This window comes from Bicyclus anynana, chromosome 18 (assembly GCF_947172395.1).
Source record: "Bicyclus anynana chromosome 18, ilBicAnyn1.1, whole genome shotgun sequence".
Taxonomy (NCBI): domain Eukaryota; kingdom Metazoa; phylum Arthropoda; class Insecta; order Lepidoptera; family Nymphalidae; genus Bicyclus; species Bicyclus anynana.
Window position 1 is genome coordinate 9,999,636 of NC_069100.1, and position 25,785 is coordinate 10,025,420.

Below are 25,785 nucleotides of genomic sequence, written 5' to 3' on the forward strand. Positions count from 1 at the left end.
TTTTTAATAGTGTTTTAATATTTTATCAACATTGTTAAAATAAAAAAGGATAATTATATAAATAAAAGAAAAAATCAACATTAACTTGTTAATAATCAATTGTAAAAATGTTCCACGAATCCTGGGCCTATTACATTTATGCTATTTTTAAATTTCGACTTTGACTAAGTATAAGTCAAAGTCGAAAAATATCATTTATTTATTTATTTAAGGCTTTAACAATCTAAATTACATAATGTTTATTACATGCTAAGTATATACTTAAATTTCATCCCACTGCTGGGCAAAGGCCTCCCCCTTCCCCTTCTATTGTGTCCTTTCCATAGCTGATCGGGCCCAGTATGTACCTTAAAAGGCAATCAGATCGTTTTTCCATCTACTAATCGGTCTGCCTCTTTTTCTTTTTGCATCCCTTGTGCACCACGATGTTGTTACACTACTCCAATAGTGATGATGACAGTTTTTTAAATTGTATATAAATTAAGAATATACTAATAGTAAAGCAATTTTGTAAAAGTAACAGGGTATCTGCGATCATTACTTTCGGAGCTACAGGGATTTAAAGAGTCAGGTTTGCGGCGCTGCCGCGGATCCCTGAAAAACGCCCCATACAAAATGGCACGATTTAGTAACGTCGTTGGCTCGCTGATCGTTAGGTTTGTATGGGCGTTCAAAGAAAATTACTAATATCTTTGTTATTTGTGCGTTTATGTTTATAGTTCATTTATTGAATAATGAACATTTAATGTAAGGAAGCTAAAACTGTATGAATTTTCATTTAATTACGATAAATAAAATTAAATAGATTTTAAAATTTTATAATCTTATTTATTTTGCAAATATCCAGACAATCTTTGCTTTTTATGTATTATATTAGTTAACATTGAGCTTATTTATCCGAATGTATCATAAAAATCAATATATTCAAACCTAGTCATCATCCCCATTGTCATTTCAATTTCAAAAAAATATTATATATCATTCTAAAAACAAGTTAAACTTTATCGAACAATCAGTTTTTGTATTACGATTATTTCTCAAAACTATTTCGAAAAGTATTTCCTGTTGGCCTATACTCGAACAGTATGTAGATCTTGATGCATATCGGCTGAGGCGTACGTCTCTCTACGTTTCAGGAATAACAATTAGCTGGTTTTACGTCACCGCGTGTGTACCGGGTATTGAGTTGATGATTTACAAGTCACTATAGTTGATATAAATTGATTTGTGCCTTGCGAAATTACTGATATCGCCCGACGCCCCGCGGTTTCACCCGCGTAGTTCCCGTTCCCGTGAGAATGCGGGGATAAAATATAGCCTATGACAGTCACAAATAACGTAATAACGTTCGTACGTCCAGAGATTACCCCCTACAATGCTTACCACAAACTTTACCTCATTCGGTGGTAGCCCCGTCATCCATCGCTGACAAACAAACCCCTCCCCCCCCCCCCCTCCATACAAATTTAAATATCTGCCCCCCCCCCCTATAGAATCCTGGCTACACCCTAGCACACACCTAACAGTCTTTCCGACTATCGCACTGCATTGCAGATTTTTCAAATGTTCTCCAAAAATTATTTTTTATCCGTGAACAGTAAATCTCCGTAGGTAAGGTAGAGATTTTTTTCTTTATTAATGTACGCACGTGTATGCAATATCTACGCATCAAACCGCTCATTACAAGTACAAGTATATCCTTAAGACAATGCCAATTAAACTAACATACTTGAAAAAGGCTTTCCTAATTGTAAGTATGTTTAATTAACGTATTTGACTAACTGAGGATAAGTTGCGATTTTATCTCTTATTTTCCTTTAAGCCGACTTCTTCAGAATGGCTTATGGTCTCTAGGTTTCTTCCCCATTGGATATTGGATACAAGCACTTATATTTTCTACCAACTTATATCAATGACATTTTATGCTATAGACATGTTACGTGCCTACAAAATCGCTGCAAAAGTTGAGCCGAATTTAGCTACACCAGCATTGAGAATGAATGAATGAGCACAATTGAGAGCACACATGCACAATTTTGTATTTAATTCCTATATATATTTATGCATATACAGTTTCAAAAGTTCCTAATCAAACAACTCGGTATTGTATATGTATATTTAGGTGTTATTTGTTAACTTTCGTTGTTTACTTTGCGACTAAATGAAATGCGGTCAATTGGCCGCTTTTGTTCGCCTCAGTTTTTACGTGCTAGTAACATATCTCTATTATAAAATCTTTGTCTAATAAACCAAATCTACTACACTGAGCATCTTGGGCTTCCCTACCATTACTAAAAGGACGTGCTAATTGTGCGAAGTGTAGTAACTAGTAACTAAAAATAATGGTGCTAATCAAGGCCAGTGCTACTGGCTACTGAACCTGATTTGTGTCGCTCACTGATATCTCTAAAAGAATTTTGAAGACATTTTTGAAGCCTCAATTATTATTATTATTGTCAGCTTAGCCGTGATAGCCCAGCGATTATGAGTTTTGCCTCCGATTCCGGAGGGTGTGGGTTCGAATCCGGGGCATCTTTAACTTTTCAGTTGTGTGCATGTTAAGAAATTAAATATCACGTGTCTCAAACGGTAAAGGAAAAACATCGTGAGCAAACCTGCATACCAGAGAATGTTCTCAATTCTCTGCGTGTGTGAAGTCTGCCAATCCGCATTGGGCCAGCGTGGTGGTGGTTTGCGTCCATTTACCTAAGGTATTTCTGGTCTTTACCCCCATGACGATGTGTTTACCCCCATTTTTCATACATACTTCACATCGAACAGCTTTTACTACTTACCTACTGGCATAAATAAACATACATCTTTATGTAGTGTTGCCAGGCGTCAGGATAAAGCCGGACATAGGATGGCTTTATTGCGTGTCCGGCCAAAATAAACGGTGTCCGGCTTTTGTTAGGCTTTTTACATTTCGTATTTTTTTTAATCTATAAAAGTCTTTGCCTTTCATTAGTATTTATGAAGAATTTAAACATGTTGATAATTTTTTAAGTATCTAGAATTTATTTTTTTCAAATGACTTTTTTTGACTGAATAATAATAAAGTACCTACATACCTAAGACTGATTTGACATTCGATTTTTTTTAATTAATAAGTTTTATGATATTAATTAAAAAAGTTTGATTTTTGTCGTATCTAGTAATACTTAGACAAATTCATTAATAATGTAGGCCTTCTGGCATTTCTACCCAAATGTCCGGCCAAACTGGCTCTGTCCAGCTATTAGGTTTGGCAACCTGGCAACCCTATCCATATGAATGTTTATTTTTAAAAAGCCCTTTAAGGCATGGCATGTACAGCTATCAATATAGGGTTTTCCCTTACCCAATGTCCAAGGTCCCGTGCATTCTTCAGAGCTGGTTTAACAAGTTGAGAAATTATTATAATGTTATGTACCGAAAAGGTCGTAGGTTCATATTTCACATGTTCTTATATTGTCACGTATTTTATAGTTCAAAAAAGTTGGGTTTTATAATGATCTATAGATCATATTGTGATGTTAATATTACTGATGCAATCTAAAATCGTAGCGCACTGATTTTTAACCGACTTCCAAAAAGGAGGAGGTTCTACGTTCGGCTGTATGTATGTTTTTTTTTTTTTTTTTATGTATGTCCAGCGATAATTCCGTCATTTGTGGACCGATTTTGAAAATTCTTTTTTTGTTTTGAAGGGTTTGATTCCAGGGTGGTCCCATTTTTTTCATGTCAGGATTTGATGATGGCATCCTGGAGAAATCGAGGGGAACTTTCGAAAATCGTAGGGACGGCTAGTGCGTTTGTTAGTGTTTCCATAAGGTATTTTAAACCATTACAATTTTATGAAGGTCTGGAGTTGGTCTGATGATGGAGCCGATACACAGACGATGGAACTCGTCAACGATTTACAGCAGGTATCTTTTGTTTGGGCTTGATTTATTTGTATTGATGAGAACTTTCCACCTAGATGGTTTGTGTCTGTATTACAGGTCTGATGATGAAGACGAAGGACAGTTAACAGAACTCCTCAACGGTTCACAGTAGCTACCTTGTGTTTGGACTTGATAAATTTGTATTGATGAGAACTTTCCACCTAGATGGGTTGTGACTGTATTAGGGGTCTGATGACGAAGATGAAGGAGAGTTAAGGGAACTCCTCGACGGTTCACAGTAGCTATCTTGTGTTTGGACTTGATAAATTTTATATTGATGAGAACTTTCCAACCATATGGATTGTAACTGCATAGGGGGTCTGGTGATGAAGACGGAGGACAGTCACCTTTCACGTTTTTCTGAATATTCATATTACGTGTGGATAAAGGGGGAGTGAAATTTTGTAAATGAGTTAAGGTAGTATTTTTAAAATTGGGATTGTAGGACTTAGATACTTATCATAAGAAAATAACGTTTCAACTAATTGCTTATTAATTTTTGTTTACACTCAGTAGGTGTGCTAACACTAAAAATTAAAAAATAAAAATTTTAATAAAAAAAAATCAACCGACTTCCAACTCAAAAATTAACCTTAACTAAAAAGCAAAAAATAACATCTTACCTATGTGCTACCTTCTGATCAGTTTGAAGGCGGTGGCACTCCAGTGGCATGTAAAGCTATCAATATAGGGTTTTCCCTTACCCAATGTCCAAGGTCCCGTGCATTCTTCAGAGCTGGTTTAACAAGTTGAGAAATTATTATAATGTTATGTACCGAAAAGGTCGTGGGTTCATATTTCACATGTTCTTATATTGTCACGTATTTTATAGTTCAAAAAAGTTGGGTTTTATAATGATCTATAGATCATATTGTGATGTTAATATTACTGATGCAATCTAAAATCGTAGCGCACTGATTTTGTTTAACCAATATCCTAATATGGATACAGAATACATAATATGTTGGTTGGGTTGGGTTAGATTTATACCAATAATTAAAACATTAAACCCATTTTGGTAATTGTCCTCTTAGGGATTGAATAGGTAATAAAAGTCTAGGTATATGAAAGTCACCAAATTCAATTTTACTCATATATCAAACATACATATGAATATTTATTTTTTTATTTTTTAAAAAGCCCTATATGGCATGGCATGTAAAGCTATCAATATAGGATTTTTGGTAATTGTTCTCTTAGGAATTGAATAGGTAAAAGTTTATATGAAAGTCACCAATTTGAATTTTACTAACTCAAATAAGATGAATGAAAGAATGAAGGTGGATGAAAATTTGATTTTGAAATTCTGTAAGTTTTCAAGCTGAAAAAACCTAAAACAAATTAAAATTAAAAATGTTGAAAATCCGCCAATAGAAATATGGTGTTGCAATATGTGAGCTGGATCAAAGAAAATTATTTACTTACTGGCTTTTAAATGAAAAAATCATCGAAATCGGTCCATCCGTTTTGGAGCTACGATTCCACAGATAAACATCGAAGTCAAACTTACTCACTCTTCACTCTTTTTGGGTACCTACTTACAGGCATGAAAGAATTACAATCAAAAAAAATCTTGCATTCGCTAATACAAGGACACACGATGCTTTTGGGGTCATAATATCCCCCTTGTAAATGGCATTTACCCTTAATAGTCAAATGACATACATACGCAAGGTTTACCGACCTTTGAATATATTATTACTCACTAGCTGTTACACCGCGACTTTACTCGCGTTTCAGATCTCTATCTTCATTTTATTTTTTATTTATTTATTTTATTTTATGTACTTATTATTTTGATGGCCTCCGTGGGGCAGTGGTATGCGTGGTGGATTTATATGACGGAGATCCAGGGTTCGATCCCCGGCTGGGCCGATTGAAATTTTCTTAATTGGTCCAGGTGTGGCTGGTTGGAGGCTTTGCCGTGGCTAGTTACCACCCTACCGACAAAGACATACCGCCAAGCGATTTAGCGTTCCGGTACGATGTCGTGTAGAAACCGAAAAGAGTGTGGATTTCATCCTACTCCTAACAAGTTAGCCCGCTTTCATCTTAGATTGCATCATCACTTACCATCAGGTGAGATTGTAGTCAAGGGCTAACTTGTAGAGAATAAAAAAATAAAATAAAAACTTATGTCACCGTTAAATTGTAAAATACTTTAGTTTATAATCTCACCGTGATATTATAATCTGCCGTCATATTGTGAACTGAAAAACTGATTACAAATTAACGTGTTATTTTTCGGTATATTAACGGAAGTGAAACCGTTAAATCAGTTAAATTGTCAATCAGGATAAAACCATAGAGTTACAAAAATATTTTACAATTTAACGGTAACATATACATATTATATGAGACGTGATAGCCCAGTGGATATAACCTCTGCCTTCGATTCGGAGGGCGTTGGTTCGTATCCGGTCCGGGGCATATACCTTCAACTTTACAGTTAAGTGCATTTTAAGAAATTAAATAACACGTGTTTCAAATGGTGAAGGAAACAACCTTGTGAGGAAATTGTTTCATGTAGAGAATTAAGAAAATTATAAAAACAGTATGGTTTATAACCAGAGAATTTTCCTTATTCTCTACATTTGTGAAGTATGCCAATCCGCATTGGGCCAGCGTGGTGGACTAAGGCGTAACCCCTCTCATTCTGAGAGGAGACTCGCGCTTAACAGTGAGCTGAGTTCTTAAAATTTTCTTAAAAATAGGTGTTGATGGTAGATGGGTCCGAGTTTAGGGTTGTATTTATTTTACAATGCCTTATCGTAAAAAAAAAAGAAATTAAGATTTTAAAAACGTATCGTGTTATTCTTATCATTTTTTAATGAAATTGACGTGATACAACGCCTGACTACTTTGAGACCCAAAAAAAAAATTTTGTCCAAAATTAAAAATAAAAGATTTCAACTCTCTTACTACTTAGGGCAGAGTTTCCAAACTTTTTTGTGTCGTAGACCCCTTACCATGTTTTTCCGTGTTGGATAGATCCCCTACTTATTTGATATTGATTTTCTGTATCCTACAATATTTTTTTTACTTCATAGTTACTTTTAAAAAAATGTATGTGTTTTGATATTATAAGATAACATGATGTAAAAAATACTATCTACTATCAGTGTATGTGTTATGTTCCACTATCGTCGAAACCATTTTCATTTAATGGACCCCCAATTTTTTTTTCGCTGACATAGACCCCTTGTAGTTTGTCATAGACCCCTAGGGGTTGATATAGACCACTTTGGGAATCACTGACTTAGAGTGTGAAAAATAGATGTTGGCTGATTCTCAGACCTATCCCTATGCACACAAAATTTCATAAAAATCGGTCCAGCCATTTCGAAGGAGATTGCTAACAAATACCGCGACACAAGTATTTTATATACTCGTACTTATTTGAAGAAGATGCTTCTATTTATAGAAGTTCACTCAAGTAATGCTTTACAATATTACCGGGAAGTGGAGTCATGTAAATTTAAACAGATGTCACGATAACGTTCCCGTGTACTTGCTATGGTTCACGGGATTTTCCTCGTGGCTTTCAGAGGAACTGGTGACGTCAGCGTATTGTCTAAATTAAGATATCGCGGCACGCGCTCGCTTCAAATGTACTAGCATCGGAAGTTTGTTTAGGGTCAACCATAGAAATATTCATAAATAGAAATGGCGCGTTGACTCTATACGAATAGGTAGTTACCTGGATCTAAAGTGTGTGAAAAAAAATTATATTATTAATATTCAATACTAGCTGACGCCGCACGGTTTCACCCGCGTGGTTCCCGTTCCCGTAGGAATACGGGGATAATATATAGCCTATAGCCTTCCTCGATAAATGGGCTATCTAACACTGAAATAATTTTTCAAATCGGACCAGTAGTTCCTGAGATTAGCGCGTTCAATCAAACAAACAAACAAACTCTTCAGCTTTATAATATTAGTATAGATTAATCAATACTAGCGGTCGCCCGCGACTTCGTTTGCGTGAAATTTTTTACAAATTAGCGGAAACCATGGTTTTTTACCGACAAAGACTTCTTCAGAGAGGATGTGGATTTCATCCTACTCCTAAAAAATTAACCCGCTTCCATCTAAGATTGCAAAAAAGGTATTATTACATTATTCCGTGATAGATACTAGTAGTTCGTTTGCGTGAAATTCTGTTTTTATAAATTAGCGGAAACCATGGTTTTTTTACCGACAGAGACTTCTTCAGAGAGGATGTGGATTTCATCCTACTCCTAAAAAATTAGCCCGCTTCCATCTAAGATTGCATCATCACTTACCACCAGGTGAGATTGGATTGTAGTCAAGGTCTAAATTGTAAATGAAAATAAAAAAATGTTGTGGTAGGGATAAGGTAGGGGTAGGGAAGGGTTAGGGTTAGCGGTAGGGTAGGAATAAGGTAGGGGTAGGGTAGGGGTAGATTAGGGGTAGGGTAGGATAGGGTATGGATAGGTTACGGGTAGGGTTAGGGTAGGGTAAGGTGGGGGGAAGGAAGGGTTAGCGTTAGCGGTAGGGTAGGAGTAAGGTAGGGGTAGGGTAGGGTAGGGTTGGGTAGGTTTACGAGCAGGATAAGGTAGAGGTAGAGAAGTTTACATCAATTTTTACGCGGACGAAGTCGCGGGCGTCCGCTAGTATCTTATAAATTGGCATTAGGTATATTAATAGTCCGAAATAAACGTAAATTTGATAATATTTGGTTATTTTGTGCATATTATTTATCTGTTTTCTGTTGGCATTGTTTTGTTTGGTGATTGTTTTTTGCGGTGGTTTGTAGTAGGTATCTATAGTATCTAAATAAATAAATATAAATATACCTCACCACTACCCCGCGACATCTCGGTGGCAGTCGCTGACGTCTCGACGGCAATCAACGGCGGTTGACTGCAGTCGCCGATGTCTCGGCGGCAGTCGACAGCGGCCGTCGATTGCAGTTGACTGCCTTCGACTGCAGTCGGCGACAGCCGTCGACTGTCGCTGACTGTAGTCGGTAGCAGTTGCCAGTTGCCGTTGGCAACGGATGCTCGTGTAAATGAACCCTTGGGCGTAAATAATGAAATGTTTATGTTTTATTTTTAGCATATGTGCAATATATGCCATTTCCATGTGTTATTACTAGTGATGCGCCGACTAGTTGCCGACTAATCGGCAAAGTCGTCGCCGGTAAATTTATATGCCGATTGCCGTATGCCGATTAGTCGGCAAAAAGTGCCGAATAGTCGGCAACTAGTCGGCGCATCACTAGTAATAATCAATTGTTAAAATGTTCAACGGATTCTGAGCTATAATTACACTCGTGAAATAATACAAATAAATAATGATAAACATAATTCATACAATAATACACATGGAAATGGCATATATTGCACACATGCTAAAAATAAAATATTAACATTTCATTATTAAAATTAATATTTTAAATTTCGACTTTGACTAAGTATAAGTCAAAGTCGTAATTTACAAATATTATATCTAATATATAAAATTCTCGTGTCACAGTTTTCGTTGCCATACTCCTCCGAAACGGCTTGACCGATTTTGATGAAATTTTTTGTGCTTATCCGGTATCTATGAGAATAGGCCAACATCTATTTTTTATACCCCTAAGGGTAGGGTAGGGATAGGGTAGAGGTAGTTGAAAGTTTACATCAAGTTTCACGCGGACGAAGTCTCGGGCGTCCGCTAGTATCATTCTAAAAACATGTTAAATTTTATCGAACAATCAGTTGTTGTATTACGATTATTTCTCAAAACTATTTCGAAAAGTATTTCCTGTTGGCCTATACTCGAACAGTATGTAGATCTTGATGCATATCGGCTGAGGCGTACGTCTCTCTACGTTTCAGGAATAACAATTAGCTGGTTTTACGTCACCGCGTGTGTACCGGGTATTGAGTTGATGATTTACAAGTCACTATAGTTGATATAAATTGGTTTGTGCCTTGCGAAAGTACTGATGTCGCCCGACGGTTTCACCCGCGTAGTTCCCGTTCCCGTGGGAATGTTGGGATAAAATATAGCCTATGACAGTCACAAATAACGTGGCTTTGTAGTGGTAAAAGGATTTTCAATATCTGTTCTGTAGTTCCAGAGATTACCCCCTACAATGCTTACCACAAACTTTACCTCTTTCAGTGGTAGCCCGTTTTGCTCCACACTAACCGCGTCCGAGAGGTTTAATCCTCGGCCGTTGTACTAGCGTCGTCACCCGTCGCTGGCAAACAAACCAAACCCCCCCTCTATAGAAATTGAAATATCTGCCCTCCCCCCTATAGAATCCTATCTACACCCCAGCACCAACCTAAAAGCCTTTCAGACTATCGCACTGCATTGCAGATTTTTCAAATGTTCTCCAAAAATTATTTTTTATCCGTGAACAGTAAATCTCCGTAGGTAAGGTAGAGATTTTTTTCTTTATTAATGTACGCACGTGTATGCAATATCTACGCAACAAATCGCTCATTACAAGTACAAGTATATCCTTAAGACAATGCCAATTAAACTAACATACTTGAAAAAGGCTTTCCTAATTGTAAGTACGTTTAATTAACGTGTTTGACTAACTGAGGATAAGTTGCGATGTTATCTCTTATTTTCCTTTTAGCCGACTTCTTCAGAATGGCTTATGGTCTGTAGGTTTCTTCCCCACTGGATATTGGATACAAGCACTTATATTTTCTACCATCTAATATCAACGACATTTTATGCTATAGACATGTTACGTGCCTACAAAATCACTGCAAAAGTTGAGCCGAATTTAGCTACACCAGCATTGAGAATGAATGAATGAGCACAATTGAGAGCACACATGCACAATTTTGTGTTTAATCTATATATATATATAAAAATGAATTGCTGTTCGTTAGTCTCGCTAAAACTCGTTAATGTTCGTGGAGGTATAGGGAAGGTTTAAAAGGTGAGAAAAAATCAAATAATTTCCGGGAAAACCCTAAAAACTACCCTTTTCTACTTCCCATACAAACGTTTAAGAGTCAAGCGGTAGGGGTAGTGTAGGGGTAGGGTAGGGTAGGGTAGGGGTAGAGGTATAGAAGGGTAACTATGCGACTAAATGAAATGCGGTCAATTGACCGCTTTTGTTCGCCTCAGTTTTGACGTGCTAGTAACATATCTCTATTATAAAATCTTTGTCTAATAACCAAATCTAAATACTATGATGTTAAAAACAAGTACACTGAGCATCTTGGGCTTCCCTACCATTACTAAAAGGACGTGCTAATTGTGCGAAGTGTAGTAACTAGTAACTAAAAATAATGGTGCTAATCAAGGCCAGTGCTACTGGCTACTGAACCTGATTTGTGTCGCTCACTGATATCTCTAAAAGAATTTTGAAGACATAAGCCTCAATTATTATTATTATTGTCAGCAATTATTATTCCGGAGGGTGTGGGTTCGAATCCGGGGCATCTCTAACTTTTGAGTTGTGTGCATTTTAAGAAATTAAATATCACGTGTCTCAAACGGTAAAAGAAAAACATCGTGAGCAAACCTGCATACCAGAGAATGTTCTCAATTCTCTGCGTGTGTGAAGTCTGCCAATCCGCATTGGGCCAGCGTGGTGGTGGTTTGCGTCCATTAACCTAAGGTATTTCTGGTCTTTACCCCCATGACGATGTGTTTACCCCCATTTTTCATACATACTTCACATCGAACAAACAGCTTTTACTACTTACCTACTGGCATAAATAAACATACATCTTTATGTAGTGTTTCCAGGCGTCAGGATAAAGCCGGACATAGGATGGCTTTTTAATTGCGTGTCCGGCTTTTGTTAGGCTTTTTACATTTCGCATTTTTTTTATATATTAGTATTTACAAAGAATTTAAACACATTGATAAATGTTTGAGTATCTAGAGTTTAATTTTTTCAAATGACTATTTGACTGATTAATAATAAAGTACCTACATACCTAAGACTGATTTGACATTCGATTTTTTTTTTAATTAACAAGTTTTATGATATTAATTAAAAAAGTTTGATTTTTGTCGTATCTAGTAATACTTAGACAAATTCATTAATAATGTAGGCCTTCTGGCATTTCTACCCAAATGTCCGGCCAAACTGGCTCTGTCCGGCTATTAGGTTTGGCGACCTGGCAACCCTATTCATATGAATGTTTATTTTTTTAAAAAGCCCTATATGGCATGACATGCAAAGCTATCAATATAGGGTTTTCCCTTACCCAATGTCCAAGGTCCCGTGCATTCTTCAGAGCTGGTTTAACAAGTTGAGAAATTATTATAATGTTATGTACCGAAAAGGTCGTGGGTTCATACTTCACATGTTCTTATATTGTCACGTATTTTATAGTTCAAAAAAGTTAGGTTTTATAATGATCTATAGATCATATTGTAATGTTAATATTGAAGATCCAATCTAAGAACGTAGCGCACTGATTTTGTTTAACCAATATTATGGGCACAAAATACATAATATGTTGGTGTGGATCTAGACACAAAAATAAAAAACTTATTTTGGTAATTGTTCTCTTAGAGATTGAATAGGTAAAAGTTTATATGAAAGTCACCAATTTCAATTTTACTAACTCAAATAAGATGGATGACAATTTAATTTCGAAGTTCTGTAAGATTTCAAGCTGAAAAAACCTTTAACAAGTTAATATTAAAAATGTTGAAAATTCCCCTAAGGAAATATGGTGTTGCAATAGCTGAATCAAAGAAAATTATTTACATACTGGATTTTAAATGAAAAAATCATCGAAATCGGTCCATCCGTTTGGGAGCCGATTCCACAGATAAACATCGAAGTCAAACTTACTCACTCTTCACTCTTTTTGGGTACCTACTTACAGGCATGAAAGAATTACAATCAAAAAAAATCTTGCATTCGCTAATACAAGGACACACGATGTTTTTGGGGTCATAATATCCCCCTTGTAAATGGCATTTACCCTTAATAGTCATATGACATACATACACAAGGTTTACCGACCTTTGAATATATTATTACTCACTAGCTGTTACATCGCGACTGTACCCGCGTTTCAGATCTCTATCTTCATTTTATTTTTTATTTATTTATTTTATTTTATGTACTTATTATTTTGATGGCCTCCGTGGGGCAGTGGTATGCGTGGTGGATTTATAAGACGGAGATCCTGGGTTCGATCCACGGCTGGGCCGATTGAAATTTTCTTAATTGGTCCAGGTGTGGCTGGTTGGAGGCTTTGCCGTGGCTAGTTACCACCCTACCGACAAAGACATACCGCCAAGCGATTTAGCGTTCCGGTACGATGTCGTGTAGAAACCGAAAAGAGTGTGGATTTCATCCTACTCCTAACAAGTTAGCCCGCTTTCATCTTAGATTGCATCATCACTTACCATCAGGTGAGATTGTAGTCAAGGGCTAACGAAGAACTTGTAGAGAATAAAAAAATAAAATAAAAACTTATGTCACCGTTAGATTGTAAAATACGTTAGTTTATAATCTCATCGTGATATTATAATCTACCGTCATATTGTGAACTGACAATACTGATTACTGATTACAATTTAACGTGTTATTTTTCGGTATATTATAATCTATCGGAAGTGAAACCGTTAAATCAGTTAAATTGTCAATCAGGATAAAACCATAGAGTTACAAAAATATTTTACAATTTAACGGTAACATATACATGTATATGTATATGTTATAACATACCTCTGCCTTCGATTCGGAGGGTGTTGGTTCGTATCTGGCATGTACGTCCAACTTTATCTACAGCTAAGTGCGTTTTAAGAAATTAAATATCACGTGTCTCAAATGGTGAAGGAAACAACTTCGTGAGGAAATTGTTTCATGTAGAGAATTAAGAAAATTATAAAAGCAGTATGGTGTATACCAGAGAATTTTCTTAATTCTGTACATCTGTGAAGTATGCCAATCCGCATTGGGCCAGCGTGGTGGACTAAGGCGTAACACCTCTCATTCTGAGAGGAGACTCGTGCTCAACAGTGAGCCGAATATGGGTTCTTAAAAATGCTGTTGATGGTAGATGGATCCGAATTTAGGGTTGTATTTATTTAACAATGCCTTATCGTAAAAATTTTAATAAAAAAAATTCAACCGACTTCCAACTCAAAAAATAACTTTAACTAAAAAGCAAAAAATAACATCCTACCTATGTGCTACCTTCTGATCAATTTGAAGGCGGTGCCAAGCCAGTGATGTTTTAATTAAATACGTTTAAACTACAAAATTTCTGTGGTTATTCCAGAAACAGCTTTAATTAAAACACGACACTGGCTTGGCACCGCCTTCAAACTGATCAAAAGGTAGCACATAGGTAGGATGTTATTTTTTGCTTTTTAGTTAAAGTTATTTTTTGAGTTGGAAGTCGGTTGAATTTTTTTTATTAAAATTTTTATTTTTTTATTTTTAGTGTTAGCATACCTACTGCGTGTGTACAGTCACAACCTATCTAAGTGGAAAGTTCTTATCAATACAAATTTATGAAGTCCAAACACAAGGTAGCTACTGTGAACCGTCGAGGAGTTCTCCTCACTGTCCCTCGTCTTCATCACGAGACCCTTAATACAGTCACAACCCATATAGGTGGAAAGTACTCATCAATACAAAGTAATCAAGCCCAAACAAAAGGTGACTGCTGTAAATCCTTGACGAGTTCCATCGTCTGTGTTTCGGCTCCATCATCAGACCAACTCCAAACCTTCAGAAAGTTGTAGTGGCTTAAAGTACCTTATGGAAACACTAACAAACGCAGTAGTCGTCTCTACAACTTTCGAAAGTTCCCCTCGATTTCTCCAAGATACCATCATCAGATCCTGACATGAAAAAAATGGGACCACTCTGGAAGTAAACCCTACAAAACAAAAAAAGAATTTTCAAAATCGGTCCATAATTGACGGAATTATCGCTGGACATACATAAAAAAAAAAAAAAAAAAAAAAAAAAAAAACATACATACAGCCGAACATAGAACCTCCTCCTTTTTGGAAGTCGGTTAAAAAAGAAAGAAATTAAGATTTTAAAAACGTATCGCGTTCTTATTATTTTTAAATGAAATTCACGTGATACAACGTCAGAGTATGCCTGACTACTTTGAGACCCAAAAAAAAAAATTTTTGTCCAAAATTAAAAATAAAAGATTTTAACTCTCTTACTACTTAGGGCAAAGTTTCCCAAACATTTTTGTGTCGTAGACCCCTTACCATGTTTTTCCGTGTTGGATAGATCCCCTACTTATTTGATATTGTTTTTCTGTATCCTAAAACTTATACAATAATTTTTTTACTTCATAGTTACTTTTAAAAAAATTTATATGTTTTGATATTATAAGATAACATGATGTAGAAATACTATCTACTATCAGTGTATGTGTTATGTTCCACTATCGTCGAAACCATTTACATTTAATGGACCCCCAATTTTTTTTTCGCTGACATAGACCCCTTGTAGTTTGTCATAGACCCCTAGGGGTCGATATGGACCACTTTGGGAATCACTGACTTAGAGTGGGAAAAATAGATGTTGGCTGATTCTCAGACCTATGCACACAAAATTTCATAAAAATCGGTCCAGCCATTTGCTAACAAATACCGCGACACAAGTATTTTATATACTCGTATACTTATTTGAAGATGCTTCTATTTATAGAAGTTCACTCAAGTAATGCTTTATAATATTACCGGGAAGTGGAGTCATGTAAATTTAAACAGATGTCACGATAACGTTCCCGTGTACTTGCTATGGTTCACGGGATTTTCCTCGTGGCTTTCAGAGGAACTGGTGACGTCAGCGTATTGTCTAAATTAAGATATCGCGGCACGCGCTCGCTTCAAATGTACTAGCATCGGAAGTTTGTTTAGGGTCAACCATAGAAATATTCATAAATAGAAATGGCGCGTTGACTCTATACGAGTAGGTAGTTACCTGGATCTAAAGTGTGTGAAAAAAAATTACATTATTAATATTCAATACTAGCTGACGCCGCACGGTTTCACCCGCGTGGTTCCCGTTCCCGTAGGAATACGGGGATAATATATAGCCTATAGCCTTCCTCGATAAATGGGCTATCTAACACTAAAAGAATTTTTCAAATCGGACCAGTAGTTCCTGAGATTAGCGCGTTCAATCAAACAAACAAACAAACTCTTCAGCTTTATAATATTAGTATAGATTAATTAATACTAGCAGTCGCCCGCGACTTCGTTTGCGTGAAATTCCGTTTTTACAAATTAGCGGAAACCGTGGTTTTTTTTACCGACAAAGACTTCTTCAGAGAGGGTGTGAATTTCATTCTACTCCTAAAAAATTAGCCCGCTTCCATCTAAGATTGCATCATCACTTACCACCAGGTGAGATTGTAGTCTAAATTGTAAATGAAAATAAAAAAATGTTCTGCTTAAAAAAGGTATTATTACATTATTCCGTGATAGATACTAGTAGATGGACCAACCCACAAAGTCCAGGTGGACTTTGTGGGTTGGTCAGCTTATTGTCAGGTGACAATAAGCTAAATCGATAATAATAAGACAATTTATATTATGTATTATCAATTTAGCAAATATTTCACCTACATTGGGGATGGGTCATATTCTCATGAGGTTAACCGTGTGTTAAACACTTGGGATTCTCATAACCACTGCCACAGAGAGTTTACTATTATTAGTGCTATACCGGGAAGTGGATCGTATATGATGATCACGATTATAATATGACTAGCGGACGCCCGCGACTTCGTCCGCGTAAATTTCGATGTCAACTTTACTACTACCCCTACCCTACCCTACCCCAATCCTACACCTACCCTACCCCTACCCCTACCCTACCCCTACCTTACCTACACCCTACCCCCATCCTACCCCTACCCTCCCCGTACCCTATCCCTTTCGTACCCCTATCTCACGCCTATCCTACCCCTACCCTACCACTTCCCTATCCTACCCGTACCTCTACCCTACCACTACCCTACCTCTACCCCTACCCTACCACTACCCTAAACCCGGCCCTAAACCTACCCTACCCCTACACTACTCCTACGCTTACCTACCCTACCCTACCCTGTAACTTCTCTATCTTACTCCTACCCTTAGCGAAATCGGTCCAGTCCTTCGAGAGTGGTGGTATGACCAAGAGAAGTAGAGACTTCTATGCTAATAATATAAAGAGGTAAAGTTCGTGTGGTTGTAGGAGGTAATCTATGGATCTACTGGACCGATTTGGAAAATTGTTTTACCAATAGAAAGCTACGTTATTTGCGAGTGTCATAGGCAATGTTTAATCCCCATATTCACACGGGAACGGGAACTACGTAAATGAAAGCGCCGGGCGTCATATAGCGGAATTTCTGCGTCTTTTAGAAATTTTGTATTGTCTCCGAAACTATTTAAGTAATTAACATACTGTAAAGGGCAAATCTTATCTCCATAATATCCTTGTGATTATTAAATAATTTATTTTAATAAGGATTAAAGTTATAAATAATGACGTAAACCTAAGTATATAAAATTAATAATTTTTAAAACACAAAAGGTACTGTATCTGCTAATATATAGAAGATAGATATATGGTGTCGCGGACTTTTTTGTAGAACTTTTAAAGATACATAAATTCTCCATACATTAATTTCAATTTTACACAATAACCTGTATGTACCTGTATGTACAATGACCTGTATGACAAAAACTGTGATAACTCGGCTAATATATACGATACCAATATAAAATATAGCCTATAGCACTCCCCGATAATGTAGCATTCTACTGGTGAAAGAATTTTTAAAATCGGACCAGTAGTTCCGAAGATTACCCCATTTAAAAAATGTGACAAACTTACAAACTTACAAACTTTACCTCTTTATAATATTAGTATAGAAGTATAGATTAGCAATTAGAGTATAGAATATCTATTAAAAAGGCTGAAAATGCCCTCACTAAAGCAATTGTGTAATTGAAACAATTAAATAGCAACTAGGGCAAGGTATAGCTTACAATTAACATTGAACTATGGAAAAGATAGTTTAGCTTCTAGCCATTAAAGTCCGAATGGCAACTGTCATTCATATTATGCGATCTGCATCATACAGAAACAATCTACGGATATCTGAATTTCTTAAATGAAGATTTTATGGGCCTCACAAAAATATACCGTAGGTAATTTAGAAATCTCCGATCTAGAACTAGACGATCTTATCTTTATCTATATTTTATAATTATTGGTATGAAATTCTATACGGAGGAAATTAACGGGGTTAATAGCTAATATATTTCTATTTTTTATGATTATTGTGTTATATAATATTATTTTATCTGATAATAAAAGGCCGATTTATTACTATCATCAGTATAAATAGAGGCACAAATCGGTTTGTGCCTCTGCTGTAACATAAGATGACAAGTAAAAATATGTCACAAGGATATGCGACAAAATCATTGATAGTCTGCCTATAAACATTAAATATCCATTACGAAGTAAGTAATTATTCTAATTGGGTGCATAAACGGATGCATACCATACGTATGGCTGATGACCAATTTCGTACAGGTACGTGGAAAACCCTGAAACACGACATTATTTGTCTACGATTAGATTAGCAAACGCCCGCGACTTCGTCCGCGACAAAATAGCTGTAGGCCCTCATTCGCACGAGCGTTTTTTTAACGGACGTTAAAAAAGCGTTCAAATACAACAAATGCATTCCCAAAGGTTCACACGACAGCGTTTTTAAAACACCATGCTATTTTTCGAGCAGTGTTGCAATTTTAATTTAGGGCGTTGGAAATATTTTGACGGCCTCCGTGGCGCAGTGGTATGCGCGGTGGATTTACAAGACGGAGGTCCTGGGTTCGATCCCCGGCTGGGCAGATTGAGATTCTTAATTTGTCCGGGTCTGGTTGGTGGGAGGCTTCGGCCGTGGCTAGTTACCACCCTACCGGCAAAGACGTACCGCCAAGCGATTTAGCGTTCCGGTACGATGCCGTGTAGAAACCGAAAGGGGTGTGGATTTTCATCCTCCTCCTAACAAGTTAGCCCGCTTCCATCTTAGACTGCATCATCACTTACCATCAGGTGAGATTGTAGTCAAGGGCTAACTTGTAAAAAATAAAAAAAAAAAATAGACCTTCATTTGACGCTATTTTAACGTCTGTTAAAAAAAACTCTCGTGCGAATGAGGGCTGAAACTTTCATTGTAATTTGGACGTAATCATTTTAGAAAAAAAGTAGCTTTCCCTAAAAGATTTATACCGACCTGTTTTCTGGATAAAAACTTTTTATATCATTAAAATAACATTTTTTTAAAATTTTTTTTTTGTTGCCATGTTATATAAATAAACAAATCTATATTAATTGTTAAGTTATACGAGTTTTAGCTGTGCATTGATGAATCAATCTGTAGTGGTACTAATTAATATGTATAGACGAATGTCTTTGACCTACAAACATTCAGCATCCGAAATACTAGATTTGATGTGTAACCTACAAATATTAAAAATCGTCCAAGTGCGTGTAGGCCACGCGCAGTGGAGAGTTCCGTAGTCGTCCGTCCTAATCCAATAGATAGGCGGCAACTATACTATCTATATGGCCTATTTGGGCCCAAGGGTCTATCCCATCACCACATCACGACGTAAAATGGTGCGGTATCACGACGCGGCACGTTCATCATTATCATCATATCAGCTGATAGACCTTGTGCCCATAGGTGTATAGGGTAGGGGGGGGATAAAAAATCCTTACAATCTACCGAAGAATAACATGTTAAATTCACAATCTTGCGAGATAGATTATAATCCCACGGTATTTAGAATTTTACGGTACAAATAAAAGCCACGAATCTTTATACAAGAGTATTTATTATTTTTCGTTACGACACTTTTATTTTTTATTCTTTACAAGTTAGCCCTTGATTACAATCGCACCTGATGGTAAGTGACGATGCAATTTAAGATGGCAGCTAATTTGATAGGAGGAGGATGAAACTTCACACCTCTTTCGGTTTCTACACGACATCGTGCCGGAACGCTAAATCGCTTGGCGGTACGTCTTTGTCGGTAGGGTGGTAACTAGCCACGGCCAAAGCCTCCCACCAGCCAGAATAGTGGGAACGCGCCCTTATTCTTAAGAATAGAAATCGGTAGTATTAATTTGTATGCTTTCACAACTTTCACTCATTTTAATAACATGTTCTATGTAAATACCATAATCCATAAGGATTGTACAAATACATATGTATATTCTGTCTAGATCTCGGCCCCGGTCTTTATCATTAATATTTGATACTAGCGGACGCCCGCGACTTCGCCCGCGTGAAAATCAATGTAATCTTTCAAGCCCTATTTCACCACTTTAGAGTTTAAATTAAAAAAAAATTTAAAACTGTAACTATAAAAATGAAGGACTTTCCATACAAACTTTCCACCCCAATTTCACCGCCTTCTTATTTTATATTCGCAATAAAAAGTATCCTCCGTATTATGGTCTTAAAGCGTGCCAAGTTTCATTTGAATTTCTTCAGTAGTTTCAGCGTGATGCCCGAATAACAAAAAAAACACAAACAGACGAAAATTTTCAAAATATCTTCAATGTACCTGCTACAGAATTGGACCTGCTACAGTTTTATTATAAGTATAGATTAATCGTTAAAGTATCATAAACCCGCCAGCCCGCATTAGAGCAGCTTGGTTTATATATTCCTACTATTCATCCGCGTAGTTCCCGTTCCCGTAGAAATACTGGGATAATATATAGCCTTCCTCGATAAATGGGCTATCTAATACTGAAAGAATTTTTCAAATCGGACCAGTAGTTCCTGAGATTAGCGCGTTCAATCAAACAAACAAACAAACTCTTCTGCTTTATAATATTAGTATAGATAAAGATAAATGCCTGGCCTTGTGGAGAATATACCGTAGCGTCTCAGTTATTGTCTTTTATTTCAAAGCATAATAATATTAGCCGGTCAGTGTAAGCTTATTTCGAAATCAAAGACACTTGGATTTTATGAGTATACATTTAAACTAGCTTTTAAACGTAACTGACCTTCAGATGGTCAAGAACGCTTTAGAATCAGGGTTCCGTAGTCATAAAAGTGAATAATGCATCAAATGTTTTTTTTTTAAGAATAGGGTATATTAATTTCGCATTGTACATGGAATAAGGGTCCGAAATATATCGATATTAATTAATAAAAGTTAAGGATTTCAAGAAACTTAATTTAGAAATCATGTATTTTTAAAATTTTTCAAACGTCAATTTTGTGACGTCACAATGTTACAAAACGAGTGTCTAGCTCTAGTGGCAGTTTTCATACTGTGACGGTCGCGTAAGCGTAAACGCGAAATTCTAAGGAATTTAAACAGCGCCATCTAGTGGCATCGAGAGACAGCAAAATTAGACTAGGTTTCACTTAAATGTGATCATTATAATGAATTATGTAAAATGTTGATATACATTTTTTTATAAATAACTAAATAAATGAATGTACAATTGTACATATAAGTGAACCATGATGGCATGGGCCTTCCTTTACAGACATATATAAATATTTACTTTGATTTAGTTACCTTAGTTTTGGGGATCGTGCAGTGTAATCATTTTTACTAAATTACACTTCATTGTTCACAGGTAACTAGCTACTACCACAGACACCATGAAAGTGTGGGGAGCGCACGGCGAGTTCTGTGCCAGACACCAGTGGGAGGTAATCGTTGCCACCTTAGCCCTATTGGCATGTGCTGCCAGCGTCGAGAGACATGGCACTGGCGCGAGATCAGAAAGATGCGCCGGTTGGGCCAGAGCTTGCCCTGGATTGGAAGCGGAGTACCAAGCTGCAGATGCAGTGGTAATGACCTTCGTACGATGCGCTGCGCTCCTTTACGCTTATTACCAAGTGTCAAATCTCCAGAAAATCGCCTCCAAGTACCTTCTAATCCTCGCGGGTATCTTCTCCACGTTCGCCAGCTTTATATTCACTTCTGCATTGGCCAGTTTGTTCTGGAACGAGTTGGCGAGTATTAAGGATGCTCCGTTCCTGTTTCTGTTAGTTGCTGACGTGGCTAGAGGTGCCAGGATGGCTAAAGCTGGATGGAGTGCAGGGGAAGACCAGGGCAAGAGAGTGGGGAAAGCCCTATCTTTGTTGGGACCGACAGCGACGTTAGATACACTTCTAGCGGTTTTACTGGTCGGAGTGGGTGGACTTTCTGGTGTTCCCAGGTTAGAACATATGTGCACGTTTGCCTGTTTGGCATTGTTGGTAGATTACCTGGTTTTTGTTACGTTCTACCCTGCCTGCTTGTCACTAGTAGCAGATTTTGCTTCTGGCAGAAAGGAGATGTCTCCGGACAGTCCGTTTTCTGAAGAGGACTTGAAACCAAACCCAGTTGTGCAACGAGTTAAAATGATCATGGCAGCTGGATTACTTTGCGTCCATTTGACAAGCAGATGGCCCTGGACAAGGGATCATGGTATGATTGAAGGATCTTTGACTGATGGTTTTAAGTCTACCAATCATGAAAATGTCTTGTTTCACTCCTATGTGAAATGGTTTTCAGTAAGCGCTGATTATATAGTTATTGCAACATTGTTATGCGCTTTGATTATTAAATTCATCTTCTTCGAAGAGCAAAGAAATTGGGTTATTGATATGAACGATTTGACAGTCAAAGAGGTCATCCATAATAGCAGTAGCAATAAGAAAATATTTTCCATTGGTGATGAAGATCTGAAAACTGACACGTGTACGCAAACTGATTCTGCGCTTAGTTTGGACGAAACTGAATGGCCTTCGCTTTCCCCGAGCTCTTCGTTTTCCAGATTAAATTCTAAAAAACGTCCTATGGCAGAATGTCTAGAGATATATCGTTCAGAAGGAATCTGCACTTCGCTAAGTGATGAAGAGGTAGTGATGCTAGTCGAACAATCACATATACCTATGCACACTCTCGAAACTGTGCTTAACGATCCTCTTAGAGGCGTCAGACTTCGTAGAAAAATTATATCGACAAGATTTGAAACGGAGGCTGCTATAAAGAAACTACCATATCTTAATTATGATTACAGCAAAGTTATGAATGCTTGCTGTGAAAATGTTATTGGATATGTTGGTATACCAGTGGGATACGCAGGACCTTTGGTTGTCGATGGCAAAGCTTATATGATTCCTATGGCTACAACCGAGGGTGCTTTAGTAGCTTCCACAAACAGAGGAGCAAAAGCTATAGGTACCAGAGGTGTTACTAGTGTTGTTGAAGACATTGGTATGACGAGAGCTCCAGCTGTAAAGCTGCCTAATGTAGTAAGAGCACACGAATGCCGCCAATGGTTAGACAATAAGGATAACTATGCAATGATAAAAACAGCGTTTGATTCCACTTCGAGATTTGCGCGTCTCCAAGAAGTTCATATAGGTGTTGATGGTGCAACTTTATATTTAAGATTCAGAGCAACGACTGGTGACGCTATGGGAATGAACATGGTATCCAAAGGCGCTGAAAACGCTCTCAAGGTATTGAAAACCTATTTCCCTGATATGGAGGTCATTAGTCTATCTGGAAATTACTGTTCCGATAAAAAAGCAGCTTCTATTAATTGGGTCAAGGGGAGAGGTAAAAGGGTTGTGTGTGAAACGACAATCTCAGCTGAAAATTTGAAGAAAATCTTCAAAACCGATGCGAAGACTTTAACAAGATGTAATAAAATTAAAAATCTCTCAGGATCCGCTCTGGCTGGATCCATAGGCGGTAACAATGCTCATGCAGCAAATATGGTCACAGCTATATTTATAGCAACAGGACAAGATCCAGCTCAAAATGTTACAAGTAGCAGTTGCTCCACTAGTATGGAAATTTGTGGTGAAAACAGAGATGATCTTTACGTAACTTGTACTATGCCGTGTTTAGAAGTGGGAACTGTGGGTGGTGGTACAGTGCTATCAGGTCAAGGGGCGTGTCTGGAAATTCTTGGAGTCAAAGGAGCCGCAGTTCGACCTGCAGAAAACTCAGCCAGATTAGCATCTTTAATTTGTGCTACAGTATTAGCTGGAGAACTAAGTCTAATGGCTGCGTTGGTTAACTCTGACTTAGTTAAATCTCACATGCGTCACAATAGATCGGCGGTTAATGTTCAGGGGTCTACAAACTCAGTGTCTGACTTAGTACAACCCCAAATACGTCATAATATATCAACACTTAACGTTCCAGGAGTCGCAAATGGTATGACTCTCAAAGTACCCAACTTATAACAGTTGCTGTTGGAAATTGAATGAGCTATTGGAAAGAATGTGACTTAAAATTATGAAAGTCCATTTAGGTTATCATTATATTATAACAGGGTGGAAATGATGGTGAAAAACACATACGCACAATTAATTCTCAGTCCTTGTTAACAATTAATACGTTTATCGAATCAATATCAAAGTAAGATATATAATTTCAATTCATTTCATTTACGTCACCTAGTCTTCAAATAGACGTAATTGTATGCTATTACGTAAAACATTCCATTTTATTTTATCTCATTTGTGTTATTATGTATGCATCAAGTCAAAATGAACATTTTATTTTATTGTTTCAAACATTGAATAAGTGAAAGGATTTTTTAAGATCTTTATATATTCACTTTTGAAATTATGAATTTTAATTATGTACTTAGTAATTCTATTACCTCTAAAATAGTCAGTTTTATTGTCTATATATATATGTTAACATTTGTTCATCGGGTTGGAGATATTCAATGTAATTAAAATATCTTAAAATGATGAAATAAATTCCTTCCACCATTTGTCATTTACACCCTGTATGGAATTAATCTACAACCCTCACTGCCGATTAGTACATGTATTCCTTAAATTTTAAACAACATCTCAGAAAGGTAAATAAAGCATAAAAGGCAGATATTTTTATCGTGATTTCGCACAGTCAAATGCTTGACAACTTACTATTAACTAGGTTATTATTAGTGCTACTTAGTTATCTCAAATAAGCCGTAGACTACAGTAGTGTGTAGTATGGTTTGGATATAGGCACATAAAACCTTTAAAATTTTTTAAAAGTAAATATTTGGCTACGTATGGAAATCATATCATTTTATGTTACGACTCAATAAGAATATAATCGCGGTTACAAATAAAGATATGTTTATTTAGTGGCTTTTTAAATATTCAATTGAAATAAAAATAGATACATTTAGTTTGATAAATTGTCACTGTGTGCTTTTAAAAATAGCTTAGACTATGCTTTAATTATTGCGCTGAGTGTAAAACCTATTATAGTATTAATATTACTAGTGAATTTAGAATGAAATAGTGTTCGCATGCAACCATGTTTTCCACAAAGATAATCTACCGATTTATATTTTGTATGTACGATATAGATTAGAAAAAGTGTTGTGCCTAAAGTGACGCCTTGTGTTACGCTCGACGATTTATTTAGAAATCTAGTGTCTTCGGTTTTATGGGACTTTAATCATTTAGGATAACTTAATGTAAATCTACTTAACATATATTATTTATTTAGTTTTTAACTGTTGACATTATTTTTGTAAAGTAAATGGAAAAATATGAATGTGTTTTTTTATTACAAGTTTGATGGTGGTTTTTTTTTTTTTTTTTTTAAATATTGTAAAGGCGAAAGTTTATATATTTGTTTCACTGCATCAATTAAACCGATTTGGTTTAAATTAGGAATGGAGATAGTTTGGATTAACACATGACTGCCATGCGCTAGACCAAGTAAGTAAGTAGTACCTAAGCTTGAAGCAAATCGGACCTAAGAAGCAAAGGTAGGTTATCACATTTATTCATAGACAAAGGCAGAATGTGTTGAGGGCCAGGTAAAATTTGTTCATCTGTAATATAATGTCGTGGTTTAGGCATCG

At 36.6% G+C, this 25,785-nt stretch overlaps 1 protein-coding gene across 1 annotated transcript in view; it reads left to right on the forward strand.

Moving 5' to 3' along the window:
• LOC112053778 (3-hydroxy-3-methylglutaryl-coenzyme A reductase) overlaps window positions 1–25,472 on the forward strand; it is a 38,019-nt gene extending 12,547 nt beyond the window's left edge. The window contains exon 2 of the mRNA XM_024093331.2: window positions 21,538–25,472. Within this exon, the coding sequence (XP_023949099.1) occupies window positions 21,563–24,151 (2,589 nt within the window). The 5' untranslated portion in view covers window positions 21,538–21,562 and the 3' untranslated portion in view covers window positions 24,152–25,472. The remainder of the gene's footprint in view (window positions 1–21,537) is intronic.
• Window positions 25,473–25,785: the final 313 nt, after the last annotated feature.